General features: G+C 46.1%; 1 protein-coding gene across 1 annotated transcript; it reads left to right on the forward strand.

Moving 5' to 3' along the window:
* The first annotated feature begins 2876 nt into the window (after positions 1 to 2876).
* Positions 2877 to 12613, forward strand: LOC119275207 (ABC transporter G family member 31). Its single transcript, XM_037556011.1, has 24 exons — positions 2877 to 3205; positions 3684 to 3804; positions 4051 to 4139; positions 4254 to 4338; positions 4733 to 4892; positions 4966 to 5042; positions 5120 to 5173; positions 5650 to 5740; positions 5856 to 6157; positions 6240 to 6521; positions 7551 to 7867; positions 7964 to 8124; positions 8217 to 8320; positions 8568 to 8724; positions 8811 to 8927; positions 9032 to 9126; positions 9210 to 9542; positions 9628 to 9918; positions 10113 to 10196; positions 10277 to 10410; positions 10497 to 10724; positions 10808 to 10979; positions 11075 to 11329; positions 12146 to 12613. Exons 1-24 carry the CDS (start codon positions 2892 to 2894, stop codon positions 12416 to 12418), a joined length of 4296 nt encoding a protein of 1431 aa, XP_037411908.1. The 5' UTR covers positions 2877 to 2891; the 3' UTR covers positions 12419 to 12613.
* The last annotated feature ends 2673 nt before the right edge of the window (positions 12614 to 15286 follow it).

Raw genomic sequence — 15286 nt, forward strand, 5'->3', positions numbered from 1 at the left:
AAAGTTAAGGAAGACCGGTGGAAAACCAAAACGTCGAAAAAACCCAAAAAAAGTTTAAAAAGACAAAAACGCGTGCGAAAAAATAAAAAAAATCCGGAGGGAGCGCCCAGAGCACGACACGTGGCGAACGGTTGAGAGCGTGCCAAGTGGCGCTGATCATTGTGAGGCTCCCAAAGGAGAGCTCGTTAAGAGCATCTCCAGCCGCGCCCCCAACAGTCCCCAGGCGATTTTTCTGCGCCGGCGTCAAAAAAACACCCCAGTCATGCCCTCAAGACGCTGAATTCCGCCGGCTCGGCCCGTTTTTGGGCCCGACAATCGCATGCCGAACCCGCGCGCACTGGGGGGGGGGGCACTCGAGGGCTCCGGCGCAAGGGAAAAGCGCACCTGGGGCCACATTGGCAGGCGAAAAGTCAAGCCGACCGTCCAGATTCGCCTCCGCCCCCTCCCCCCATGCTCGACCGCCACCCTGCCGATCACGGCGCCGTCCACCACCCACCGCAGCTAGATAGGCCATTCCACGCCGGAAATGAGAAGAGGTTTCGCCGAGGCAACCTCTCTACCGCCGCCCGAGCAACTTTTCCGGCATTTCGCCCGCGCAGGGGCTGTGCACCGGCGGGTGTGCGCCCACCTCGCCCACAAGGTGTTCGGTGATTTGTCTTCCCGGCCTGGCGATGGACTCGGACGACGAGGAGGCGCTCGCGGCATTGCTGGAGGAGGAAGCCGAAGCCGACGTCCAGGAGCAGGAGCATCTCATGGTGCAGGCCGCCGTCGTCGGCCTGCTCGCGAGCAGTGAAAAGCCACGGCGAGGTGGCTCGGCGCGGGGGCGGGTGAAAGCAAAGAATCGGCATCTCTGGAAGGCTACTGCATGCTCTACCCCGACTACTTCGCCGACGCTCCATTGCACAGCGAGAAACATTTCGGCGTTGTTATCAGATTAGTCGGAAGCTTTTCCTCAGGATTGTGAATTCCATCCGGGAGTTCGATAGCTACTTCAAGTGCAAGAAGGATTGCACCGGCACAGTTGGATTCACCTCAATCCAGAAGTGCACGACAGCTATGAGGATGCTTGCATACGGAGCTCCCGATGATTCACTCGACGACTATGGGCGCATGGCCGACTCCACCACCATTGAGTGTTTCTACAAGTTCTGCAGGGCAGTGGTGACAGTGTTTGGACCGCAATACTTGCGAACACCCAATGCGGAAGACACTGCTCGGATCCTAGCACATAATGCAGCAAGAGGATTTCCTGGGATGCTTGGAAGCATCGACTGCATGCATTGAAAATGGAAAAGCTGTCCATTTGCTTGGCAGGGGTTAAACAAGGTGCCAAAGGCGGTTGCAGTGTGGTACTTGAGGCAGTGGCCACACAAGACCTCTGGATTTGTCACTCTTTCTTTGGGATGCCAGGAACTCACAATGACATCAACGTCCTGCAGTGTTCCCCTGTCTTTGCCAAGCTTGTTGAAGGTCATTCTCCTCCGGTGAACTTCGAGGTCAATAGGCGGCACTACAACAAGGGGTACTACCTAGCTGATGGCATCTATCTGAGATGGTCGACATTTGTGAAGACTATCTCAAACCCTGTGCCAGGAGGCAAGAATGCCTTCTTTGATGCTTGCAGGAAGGATGTCGAGCGGGCATTTGGTGTGCTCCAATCTCGATTTGCCGTTGTCCGGTACACTGCTCAGACCTGGTCGAAAGATCAAATGTGGGAGATCATGACTTGCTGTGTCATCTTGCACAACATGATCATTGAGAGCGAGCAGGAAGAGCCAGTGTTTGACACAGAACCATATTAGAGGCAGGGTCCTCTTGTCCAAGTTGATCACCAGCTACCGGCAACCTGGACTGCCTACCTCAATATGCGTCAGGAGATCCGAGACCCACGGGTGCATCAAGAACTGCAACACGATCTGGTGGAGTACCTATGGAGGCTCAAGGGCGACGCCGGAAATGACATGTGATGAAATATGAGTTTTTATTTGTCGAACTATATAATTTGTATTGAACTATGAAATATGATTTTCTGTGATGAACTATGGAGGCAAAAACACATGGAAACACGCCGAACCACGCCGAACTGTATGATGAACTATTTGATCTATTTGTTGAACTATTTATGAAGAATTCACGCCGAAACACGTCGAATATGGGCCGATTCACGCATATATGAGGCCGTTTTTCGACGAAAGGGGCCGAATAATGGGCCGAAATCGGCGCTTGGGGGCGACGGCTGAATGCCGAACCGCCCCCAGAGCCGATTTTGCCGCCGACTCGCCCCAGTAGGCGATTTTTATGCCTCCTGGGGGGAGGGGGAGGGGGGCAACGGCTGGAGATGCTCTAACTAGTTGCTCTCGTTTGTCAATCTTCAGTTTAGAGGGTTGGCCGGACAATAGATGAGCCAAGGCATGGTGAAAGAGTAAAGTTTGATATATAAGCAACTAAACGGGCTAGTAAATTTCTAGAAGCGCAGGCACTGCAGTACGAGTTGGTGGCCCAAACGGACCAAACCGAACGGTCTAAACCCGAAAGGCAGGCCGTCCCTCTCTCGTTTTTCCCATCTTCCGCCCCACCCGATCAAAAACCCCAACGATCAGAGAGAGGGAGAGACAAGGGGAGTAGTACTGCACCGCACTGCACAGCGAGGAGAGAGAGCGCGGCGCGGGGGCGCCCATAAATGCGGCGAGTCGGTGGATCCAGCCAGCCCAGCCCAGCCCACCCCCCACCTCCATTGCCACTGTTCCGAGCGAGGACGCCCCTCCATAAATCCCCTACCACCGCACCACCCACCCCTGCCACCGCCACCATTTGCTGCTAGCTACTCCTACTTGCTGCTGCTGCGGCGGCGAGGAGAGGGCAGTGGCTAGGGTTTTGGCGGGCGCGTGGCGATGTGGGCGGCGGAGGCGCCCTTCTCGCGGTCCGGGTCGTGGCGGGAGGCAGAGGACGAGCAGGAGGCGCTGCGCTGGGCCGCGCTGCAGCGCCTCCCCACCGTGGCGCGTGCCAGGAGGGGCCTGCTCAGGTCGCCCGCCGTCGCGCCCGGCGGCACCGGCGCGGGCGGCCCGGTCGAGGGCGACGACGCGCTCTGCGAGGTCGACGTCACCGGCCTCTCCTCCGGCGACCGCACCGCGCTCGTCGACCGCCTGCTCGCAGACTCCGGCGACGCCGAGCAGTTCTTCCGCCGCATACGCGCCCGCTTCGACGCGTGAGTACACCAAACCGTGCATCTGCATACTACATTTTTTCGCTCCCGCATCGGTGCACCATAGTCATCAGCGTGCCTTCCTCGGTCTCTGCGCGCGCGCGCTCTGCAAATCTACTAGGCTGACCGCTGACTACAGGGTCCCGCTGCCGCCACAATTGGCTGACACATGGGCCCAACCGACGCATCCATCCGCTGCTTGAAAATGGTCGCTCCATCTCCATGCCGTCTGCATGTTTTTTAGTGGCAGAAGATTGTAGGTTTCTGCTCGACCTTGTTCTAGGAAAAAAATTCTAGATGTGCATAATTGGAGCCGCTGACAATGGCCCCACTGCCCAGACTTGCCATTTGTTGGCTTGCAGATTTGCAGCCCACTCATGCAGCTACACCTAGATCGAGCTGCATAGGTTTTGGTTTCCAGCGCAAAAATTGTTCGGTTCTGCTTTGTGCTGAACCCTTTTTGTTTTGTTCATCGATGCAGGGTGCACATAGAGTTCCCCAAGATCGAAGTGAGGTACGAGGACCTGACGGTGGACGCGTACGTGCATGTCGGCAGCAGGGCGCTGCCCACCATCCCCAACTTCATATGCAACATGACAGAGGTAATTGGCCCGTGATCCGCAGCTGGAAATACAAGTTTCCACCCCTCCCAGTTCTCTATCTAGGTGAAAGTAATATCGGTCACGGGTTTCTGTTACGATTTAATTACTACCCTAGGTTTACTGTGTATGAAACTGGGGATTGTGCTGCAAGTAGGAGCTCTGCCCGTGAAGTGAGTCATTTACCGAAAGCAGAGCAATTGCCAATGTACCGTTGAGGTTCTTACTTTATTTTTCTGTGAAATTAAGGCATTTCTGAGGCACCTGAGGATCTACAGAGGGGGAAGAATGAAGTTACCTATATTGGACAACATTAATGGGATCATTCGCCCATCAAGGTACAATTGAAAACTAACTGGTGCTTTTCCGGTGCATCGACTAAGCTCTGACAGAGTTCTTTGTGAAGAGAAGTTACTAATTCTGATAAATTTTATATTCTTTTCTTGCTGCAGAATGACACTGCTTTTGGGCCCTCCAAGTTCCGGGAAGACCACCTTGCTTTTAGCACTTGCCGGTCGACTTGGTCCTGGACTAAAGGTGTGATATCAGATTAATTACATTTTTTTATGCTCATTACTCATAGATGATGGGAAAATCTTTGCTATCCGATCACTTTGGAGCAAATCTGTATGTGTGTATCACTTGATGATAAGTGGAGTGATAGATTGGCATTATCCTTCTCGTGTTATCTGATGGAAACACCCATCCCTATTATATTAGAAGTTCAGAACTCTGTTATCAGCTACCCTAAGCCTTCTCTGCTTTTGTTGTACTATATGTAAAATTATTTTATAAAATTTATAAAAATGCAGTAGGGAGAAATCCCCTCTTGTTTCCTAAAAAAACTATCCTGATAGGTATAGTTAGCCTGTCAATTAAGGTGCAATATCTGAAACAATATATTATTACTGACCATCATCACTAATTGCAGATGTCTGGGAGCATTACTTACAACGGCCACCATCTAAATGAATTTGTGCCTCAGAGAACATCTGCTTATGTAAGTCAGCAAGACTGGCATGCTTCAGAGATGACCGTCAGAGAAACCCTGGAGTTTGCTGGGCGCTGTCAGGGTGTTGGTATAAAGTATGGTAGGTTATCGCACCACCATGTCATTTCGCGGTGTTCCTTGATGATTTCCCTTTTGACACCGCCGACTTGCAGATATGCTCGTTGAACTTTTGAGGAGAGAAAAGAATGCTGGGATCAAGCCTGATGAGGACCTTGATGTATTCATGAAGGTATGATGCACCCAGCAAGCTTTGGATAGATGTACCCACACTATTTCGTCTGTGACTGAGTCATAATTTATATTCAGGCATTGGCTCTCGAAGGTAGACAGACGAGTCTCGTGGCTGAGTATGTAATGAAGGTAGCGACGTGTTTCTTTCAGTCTGTTGCTTTTTTAGCTTGGTCAGTCTTACATGTTTGCTTTCTTTCATATTTGAACTCGTCAGTAGTAGCATGCATGTATTATATGGCACCTGTCCTGCTCCGTTATTCTCTTTTTATCTCATTCGTTTTCCTTATTTATCTCATGACTTGGAATACCTGATGTTATGCAAAGAGATATATTCTTATTTTGCGAAATGGGCATCCAATTAGGTGGTGCAAACTGAATTTACTATAGTATATTTCTACAAGATTGTGCTAGTGTTACTAACTCTGTTTTCAAAGGTTGTTTCCATATTTTCTTGGAAACTAATTATATTCTTGATTTGAGAATTTTACATGTTCATCCACATGATCCTTCGTTTTTCTTTTTGTTTTCGGGAACTACTCCTTATTAACATGTTGATTACCTGATTCTGGTGAGATTTCTGAATTGCTAATTTTGATCTAGTCAAGATTTTAGGGCTGGACATCTGTGCTGACACCATTGTTGGAGATGAAATGATCAAAGGAATCTCCGGTGGGCAAAAGAAGCGTCTAACAACAGGTTAAAACACGCTACTGTTATTTATTTATTTTTTGGAAAAGGAGGATATCTTACTATCATTTGTATTAGGGGTGTTTGTAGTGAATTTCTGTTCTAATATTGGTTGCTTTTGCAGGTGAATTGCTAGTTGGGTCTGCTCGTGTTCTGTTCATGGATGAGATTTCAACTGGCCTTGATAGTGCAACCACATATCAGATTATCAAGTACTTGAGGGATTCTACACATGCTCTGGATGGGACTACAATCATATCCCTGCTGCAGCCTGCCCCAGAAACTTATGAGCTATTCGATGATGTCATTCTTATATCTGAAGGTCAAATTGTATACCAGGGACCACGTGAATATGCTGCTGATTTTTTTGCTGCAATGGGATTCAGGTGCCCTGAAAGGAAAAATGTGGCAGATTTTTTGCAAGAAGTAAGCAGTCCCACTCTTTCTATGTTTTTATATTTACGCCAACTGGTTTTTTTCTTGTATATTCATGTTTGTTGCGCTGCAGGTTTTGTCCAAGAAAGATCAACAGCAGTACTGGTGTCAATATGATTATCCATACCAGTTTGTGTCCGTAACAAAGTTTGCTGAAGCCTTTAAAACATTTGTTATTGGTAAGAGGCTGCATGATGATTTAGACAGGCCATACAATAGAAAACATAATCATCCCGCTGCTCTTTCAACTTCAAATTACGGTGTCAAGAGGCTTGAGATTCTAAAGTCCAACTTCCAGTGGCAGCGTCTGCTGATGAAAAGGAACTCATTCATCTACGTCTTCAAATTCATTCAGGTACTTTAATCCAAGAGATGCATCTTCTAGACTAGTTCCATGGCACGAGTTAGAAGTTAGAACCAATTAGCCAATTGCCCTGTGCAATTGCACGGTGTAGTGTGGTATACTAAAGCATATCAATTTTTCTTTATGAATTAATTGTTAAAATTGATTTCTAAGAAAAAATCATGTGCTATCTGATTTCACGTTTTTCGAATGGAAAATATTTTATTTCACATTTAATTAGATTATGTGAAAGGAACTATTGAATTGTAAGTGGTGCTACTTACACCCTTTATATATTTTTTCCTGTTTTAAAAAAACTAATATATCCCAACCAACTGTCAATGTAGGACTTTGACAGTTCACCAAAAGGCACCAAGTTAACGGTTAGATATTCTTTTGTGAGAGTTATTTAAAATGTTATACCTCTAAGCAACTGTAATATCTTACTCCAAAATTAGTGTCCACCAAATTAGGTGCTAGATTTCTGTCAGAATTCTTACCATATTCCTAATTTCCTTAGCAGCCGTAACTGAACTGTGGTTTGCTGACTTTCTATTATTGTTATTATCATACAATACGTACATGCACAGGGAAACTATCACACTATTTGAAAATTGACACAGAAAGCCTATGCATAGTTCGAAGTACAAATCAAGGACTATATTGGACTTGCTAAGGCAACTATATAACAAACTCTGAAATGTATAGTGTTGATTTATTAAAAACGTTTCTTTTTCTTCCTAGTTTTTTTTTGCGGGAATGTTTTTCTTCCTAGTTGGTGTATGAATGTAATCCTAGTATACTTAAATGTGAGTAATGCCACACCTACGGACGGAATTGGTTATCGGAGTCGGGAAAGGCTAAGCGCAATGGTTACTGTAACTTTACCATTTGCGCTTAAATGTTTGTTATATCCAGTCACAAGTTTGATATGACAAGTGTTCTCTGTTTTTGTCTTTGACAATGTCATAGTATTATGACAACATATGAATTCTTTCCACAATCAATCAAGGATGTTCTGACATGATATCTTTGTGCCAGCTTCTACTTGTGGCTCTCATCACAATGACTGTATTTTTTCGAACAACAATGCACCATGATTCAGTTGATGATGGAATCATTTATCTTGGAGCCCTCTATTTTGCAATAGTGATGATTCTGTTCAACGGCTTTACTGAAGTCTCAATGTTGGTGGCGAAGCTTCCAGTTCTTTACAAGCACAGAGATTTGCATTTCTACCCACCGTGGGCTTATACGCTTCCTTCCTGGCTCCTGAGCATTCCAACCTCCCTTATTGAATCAGGAATGTGGACACTTGTAACATATTATGTGGTTGGTTATGATCCCCAATTCACAAGGTAACTGGCATGACATTGACTTTGTTAATTTTGCTTTCTGTTCAGAGCTTCAGAGATATTTTAGTTTGAAGATTGATCTTAGTTTGTGATGTGCAGATTTCTGGGACAATTTCTGTTGCTTTTCTTTCTGCACCAGACATCTTTGGCTCTTTTCCGGGTCATGGCATCTTTGGGCCGAAATATGATAGTTGCTAATACCTTTGGATCGTTTGCTTTGTTGGTTGTTATGATTCTTGGAGGATTCATCATAACCAAAGGTTGATTTCTCTGAAATATTTTCAACTACCTGCAGTTACATTTTGAACCTATACATCAAACATGTTACAACCTGTTTCTGACTATCTAACAGAAAGCATACCAGTCTGGTGGATTTGGGGTTACTGGATATCTCCTATGATGTATGCACAAAATGCTATATCGGTAAATGAATTCCATGGGCATTCTTGGAGCAAGGTGATACTTGATTTTAATCCTTCTCCGAGGCAGTCTGTTATATTTTTTGATTTAGTTGTACGCAACAACAACACACAACACATGGATTTCTGTGGGTGTAATAATGTGGAAACCCAAATTACTTAAGACATAAGTATATTGTTCTCATGAACCTACAATAAGGCATTTTACCAAGAAAAGTTGTAATTAGCCTTAAAATAGTTTAGTATTTGTAACTGATACTTAATTTACTTTTGTTTAATGGCAGCCATTTGCAGATCAGAATATCACATTAGGTGAAGCTGTACTCACTGGATATGGATTATTCAAGGAAAAATATTGGTTTTGGATTGGAGTAGGAGCATTGTTAGGATACACGATTGTTTTGAATGCCTTATTTACGTTGTTCTTGACAATTCTCAACCGTAAGTTCACACTACCTTATAAGACCCAAGCAATTTGAGCTTATTCAAAATAGCTTCTCATTCTCCGAAGTGATTATTGTTGACAGCAATTGGGAATATGCAAGCTGTTGTGTCCAAGGATGCAATTCGAAACAAGGATTCTAGGAGGAGTGACAGAGTAGCCCTAGAGCTGAGATCTTACCTGCATTCAAATTCACTGAATGGTAAAGCTAGATAAATGAATTATTTCGATCCAGCTCTTACATCACAAGATATTTTCACCTTTTACTAAGTGTGACTCCCATCGTCCGTATTCACTGCGCTGCAGGGCTTAAGCTCAAGGAACAGAAGGGCATGGTGTTACCCTTTCAACCCCTTTCTATGTGTTTTAAGAATATAAACTACTACGTTGATGTACCAGAGGTACGTCAGATGTTGTCCATATGCATGACAAAAAAATGTTTAAAAGAATTATAATTTATGCATTCACCTACTTATGCTCGCAGGAATTGAAAAAGCAAGGGATAGCAGAAGACCGCCTTCAGTTGCTTGTTGATGTCACTGGCGCATTTAGGCCAGGGGTACTAACAGCCCTTGTTGGAGTCAGTGGTGCTGGTAAAACCACCCTCATGGATGTTTTAGCTGGCCGGAAGACTGGAGGACTCATAGAAGGAAGCATTTCTATATCTGGATATCCTAAGAACCAAGAGACTTTCACAAGGATATCCGGTTATTGTGAACAAAATGATGTCCATTCACCTTGCTTGACTGTGATCGAGTCTTTGTTATACTCGGCATGCCTCCGGTTGCCTTCTCATGTCAATGATGACACTCAAAGGGTATGCATTGGCTGAAGCTATATGTTTCATTGTTCCGGACATCATAATGTTGACCTTTTAATCTTTGCTGTTTTCTATTTCATAGGCTTTTGTGGAAGAGGTGATGGAACTTGTTGAGCTGAATCCGTTAAGTGGTGCTCTTGTTGGCCTGCCAGGAGTTAATGGTCTGTCTACGGAACAACGCAAAAGGTTGACGATAGCTGTGGAGCTTGTGGCAAATCCTTCCATTGTATTCATGGATGAACCTACGTCAGGGTTGGATGCTAGGTCTGCAGCCATTGTGATGAGAACTGTACGAAATATTGTTAATACAGGGCGGACAATCGTGTGCACCATCCATCAGCCAAGTATCGACATATTTGAATCCTTTGATGAGGTTATTTTCTCCACAAAATATCCGTTTTTAACAGTGAATATGACACCTAAAAATAATTTTATCTCAGACCTCTTTGAAAGTTCCATTTATCTTAATAATATGTAATGTACATGATTTTATCTTGTACTGCTACTGTTAAGGATATATGATGACTCCACCATTATCCTCTCCTAACTTATGCATATTCTGCTCAGCTTTTGTTTATGAAGCGTGGAGGGCAACTCATATATGCTGGCCCCTTGGGTTCCAAATCGCGGAATCTGGTTGAGTTTTTCCAGGTATGTTCTGCAGTGTGTGTTTTCTCACTGAAGAAACTTAGACAAGGCCTTTGCACTTACACTCTGAACTTTACAAACAGGCAGTTCCAGGGGTGCCTAAAATCAGGGATGGCTATAATCCTGCTGCATGGATGTTGGATGTCACGAGTACACAAATGGAGCAGATTCTTGGAGTGGATTTTGCTGAATACTATCGACAGTCGAAATTATTTCTGTAAACACAAAATCCCTTTTAATCCCACTATGTGTTTCATAGTTGCTTTTCCATCACTCATACCTGTTTGTGTTATTGCATTTCAGGCAGACCAAAGAAATCGTCGAGGCCTTGAGCAAACCGAACAGTGAAGTGAAAGAGCTTACTTTCTCTACCAAGTATGCTCAGCCATTCTGTGCTCAGTTTATTGCTTGCTTATGGAAGCAAAACCTATCATACTGGAGGAATCCTCAATACACCGCAGTTCGGTTTTTCTACACTGTCATCATCTCCTTGATGTTTGGGACGATTTGTTGGAAATTTGGATCTAGAAGGTATGTCATCTGATGGTTCTGATACTGATTTCCATAATTATATTCACAGCGAGCTAACTGTAATGTCGTTTTATAATTGCCAGGGAGACCCAACATGATATATTCAATGCCATGGGTGCCATGTATGCAGCAGTGCTTTTCATAGGAATCACTAACGCCACATCTGTTCAGCCTGTGATTTCCATCGAAAGATTCGTATCATATAGAGAGCGAGCTGCTGGGATGTATTCAGCATTACCTTTCGCATTCTCTCTGGTATATATATTTCTTATCCAGAACTTCTATATCCCTCAGTGTATCCATCCATTGCTCATCATCATAGCACTTTCTGACGCATTGTTCTTCGGCAGGTTACTGTGGAGTTCCCTTACATTCTTGTGCAGTCACTTGTTTACGGTACAATTTTCTATAGCCTGGGTTCGTTTGAGTGGACAGCAGTGAAGTTCTTGTGGTTTCTGTTCTTCATGTACTTCACTCTGCTGTACTTCACCTTCTACGGCATGATGACGACGGCGATCACTCCGAATCATATGGTCGCGCCTATCATTGCCGCCCCATTCTACACGCTATGGAATCTCTTCTGCGGGTTCATGATCCCAAGAAAGGTATGGAGCGAATGTCACCCCCATGATTTGCATCTAACAAAACCAATCAACAACTTCCAACCTATGGTGGACTTCCAGTTCCGTTTCCGTTTGGCAATCTAGGTATGGTTGAGTCCTAGGGTGTTTTTTCCAGTGCAAGCCTTTTGGGAAAATCAAGTATGCTAGTAGGTCGTATGATCTTCTAGTGGAGAATTTTTTGAAATGCACAATATTGAAACCAATAATTGGTGCATATGACCTAAGATTTGTTCTTATTTGCACTCTAGAGTTTTTTTTTCTTATTTTTTGAGATAAGGGTTTCATCAGCACGTAGAGTTGAACAAGCAATTCCATGCAATAGGAAAACATCACATAATTTTTGTGATAGGGCAAGTTGGTTTTTTTTGAGGGATAATAGGGCAAGTTGGTGATAGGTGGGCCCTAATATGTTTGACTAGCCTGTACAGAACGTGTCGGGCCATATGGGCTTTCATACACTAGTAAGATCATCGGTCACTGTGCACACACAACCGCGTCGGCACTGGACCATTGGGCTTGTCAATTTTTCCTTTTCCTTCCAAATAAATAGGGTACTCAATTCTTTTTATCCATGCTGTGAACCAGCACAACACAGGCACATGGATACGGTTTTGTAGTTTTGCCGAACATTAAGAAAAACAAATAAACAAATTTAAGTATATTCAGCTTAGCATGGTAGACACACTGCCTGTCTTGATCTACACACTTGTACCTGAACAGAACAAGAATCATACACTTGCTAGTCGGCACCATCCTGTTGTGTTTGGTTAACGATTCCGTTACCAAATAATAATGCAGCTGATCCCGGTGTGGTGGAGGTGGTACTACTGGGCCAACCCGGTGTCCTGGACGCTGTACGGGCTTCTGACCTCCCAGTTCGGCGACCTGGATCAGCCCCTTCTGCTGGCCGACGGCATCAGAACCACCACCGTGGTGGCGTTCCTGGAGGAGCACTTCGGGTTCCGGCACGACTTCCTGGGCGTCGTCGCCACGATGGTGGTCGGCTTCTGCGTCCTCTTCGCCGTCGTCTTCGCCCTCGCCATCAGGAACCTCAACTTCCAGCGCAGATGATGTGCATGATCGGTAGCAGCAAATGTACCCCGCCGTTTTAACTTGTCCAGTGTGCATGTGTGCAATCAATTAAGAGCTCGTAAATAATTCGAGAGAGACATTTGAAACAACAAGTGTATGTATCATCATGTATAGCAAGCAAAGGCTTTGAGATGTTTTGTTTGTTGATATTGATACGGGCGGGGCGGACCTGCATATATTCGTTGAGCATTTGCCGCGTCCAGGAGCGCCGGTGCGTGGTCGACACCTGGCCGTCTTTTTTGACCGCTTTGGGCGATGCATCTGGGTTGTCCGTCGTCCGGCCCTGATACCCTTTTGGACGTAGCAGCAGCAGCAGCAGCTACATTATCAATCCATCTAGCCATGGCTGCTTCCATCCAAGGACACTGACCTGACCGTTGGATGCGAAAGAACCACCCATTTGACAAGAAGCATATAGCATAGCATCTCTCTGCGCTGCAGCAGGTACGCACGTAAACGCAACAGATCAAGACACACACGTACCCCAGCTTTATCTACTACAGTAGTACTAGTACTGTACAGTATTATATCTTTTTTACAGTCTGATTGATCGTGATGGAAGAATATACTAGTACGTGGAGAGTGTTTGTCGTTGGCGCACGCGTGACGTCGCGCGCATATACACACGGCACGGCGGGGGCGGTAGGCAACAACCAATACGCCAGTACCGAACCTTTGTCCGCTTGCCTTGGCGCCGTCGATCGATCGCTAGGCTGCATGCCCTGCCGCACTTGGGTTGGCTCGACGGCGTATTTGACCTACAACTTGTGCTCTTGCGCGCCCTGCATCTGCGGCAGCGGCGGACCGGTGACAAGAAGATCGATCACTGCTGTGTAGCCGCTTAGCTATGTAGCCTGTACGGTGGCCCCTGCATGCATGCATGCGGCCTTCTCCGCCTCCGTGTGCTCGATCTCGAGCGGTCAGTGCCATGCTGCCATGCATGCAAGAGCCAAAACAAACGAAGAGATGGTGATCCAATCCAGTGGAGGCCGGTGGCTGCTGGCTGGTCCTTGACGAGTGTCAAGGGGCCTTCGGTACGCGGACGGTAGCGTAGCGCGCGCACGTAGGGGTTTCCTACGGTGCTGCGTAGCCCTTCTTCCGTGGCACTGGCACATCATCCGCCCATCATCTTTAAGGGCGCGCCAAAACACGACAGATCGCATCTTTAAGGGCGTGGCCAGTCAGTCAGTCAGTGGTCAAGTAGGAGTACTACGTGTGGACAAATCGCATGCCCAGTCGATGAGATCGAATTCCACCGCACCGATCGAGCTCTCCAAGGCGGACGGCGAGGCTTATCCCGGCCGGCGTCCGAACGTACATCGGTACATGCATGCTAACCTCTCACGGCGGTTTTAGGCCTTATCGATTCGGTCTCGTTCTGGCCTTTACGCAGCAGCTGATCCAAGGCCAGTCCAGATGCGACCGACCGTGCATGTGTGTGACCGCGTGCAGGTGCAGGGCTATAGCCATTAGCCAGCCATGCATGCACGCAGCTGCGTCGTTAGTCATGGACTGGACGGCCGCCAGCTAATGACCTATCTGCCAGGCAGCTACCTTACCTTAGCTCACCTAGCTGCTAACCTAACAATAATTGGGCTGATCATGCATGAGCAGATCCACAGATCGGCTGCACCAGTCAGTTGATACCACTAGATAGATCGTCTTTCGGCAGCTGCGGCGCCGCAGACGTATGGTGACAAGGGCCGGAGGTATCTGCCGATCGACTCACCAGCCGGCCACATGCATGCGCCATCCACGAAGGTTTTTAGCTAACATGAGTGACAACATAATCTTTAAATCGGACTACCACCAACAATCGACATAGGCATAGCCGGCGGCGGCAGATTCTGAAGCGTGCACATGCGAATGCACGCTGAGGGTCTACTTCACCAGTTAGTGATATTGGCTCGCCGTGGGACGATTGGTGAGGTCACCGAATTAGATGGTGCACGTTGGTGCGTTGTTTGGGCACATCATCAAGCTAGTAGGTGTAGCGACATAGATCGTCGGGAAGATGGCTTTGGATAGATCCATGTATTTGTTTTTGTCAGACTTTGTTGAATAATAAGATGGCTATGTGCATCGCTCGATGCAGGGATGGTGGGTATCCTCCTTTTCGAAAAAAACTTACAACTCTGTTGCTCAGATAGTTTGTGTTTTGCTCGTGTACATCCTACATATGCAGAGAATGGGTGTTGCTCGTCATTGGATCGGACTACCACCTATAATCGACATAGGCATAGCTGGCGTCGGCAGATTCTGGAGCGTGCACATGCGAATGCACGCCGAGGGGCTGCTTGACCAGTTAGTGATCTTTGCTCGCCGTGGGGCGGCTTGGTGAGGTCACCGGATTAGATGATGCGTGTTGGTGTGTTGTCTGGGCACATCATCAAGCTAGTAGGTGTAGCAACATAGATCGTCAGAAAGGTAGCTTTGGGTAGATCCATGTATTTGTTTTTGTCAGACCCTGTTGAATAATAAGATGGCTATGTGCATCGCTCAATGCATGGATGATGGGTATCCTCCTTTTCAAAAACTTACAACTCTGTTGCTGATATGTCGGTATTTTTATTTTTTCTTAGATAGTTTGTGTTTTGGTTATGTACATCCTAGATATACAGAGAATGGGTGTTGCTCGTCATAATTGTATCTGCTTGATGCTATATTTTAAGTTAATAAAAGCCCTCTTTATAAAAGTATATGTGTGCGCATACATCCATTCTCAAGGGATCCATCGGAGGAGGTAGTACAAAACTAGAGCTAAAACTAAAACTAGGGGACCATGTTTGTTCCAACCCACTGATTGGATTCAATATTTAATCAAGAGCAAGTACTTCTGTTTTTTCG

This window comes from Triticum dicoccoides, chromosome 3B, assembly GCF_002162155.2.
Source record: "Triticum dicoccoides isolate Atlit2015 ecotype Zavitan chromosome 3B, WEW_v2.0, whole genome shotgun sequence".
In the NCBI taxonomy this organism is placed as follows: Eukaryota; Viridiplantae; Streptophyta; class Magnoliopsida; order Poales; family Poaceae; genus Triticum; species Triticum dicoccoides.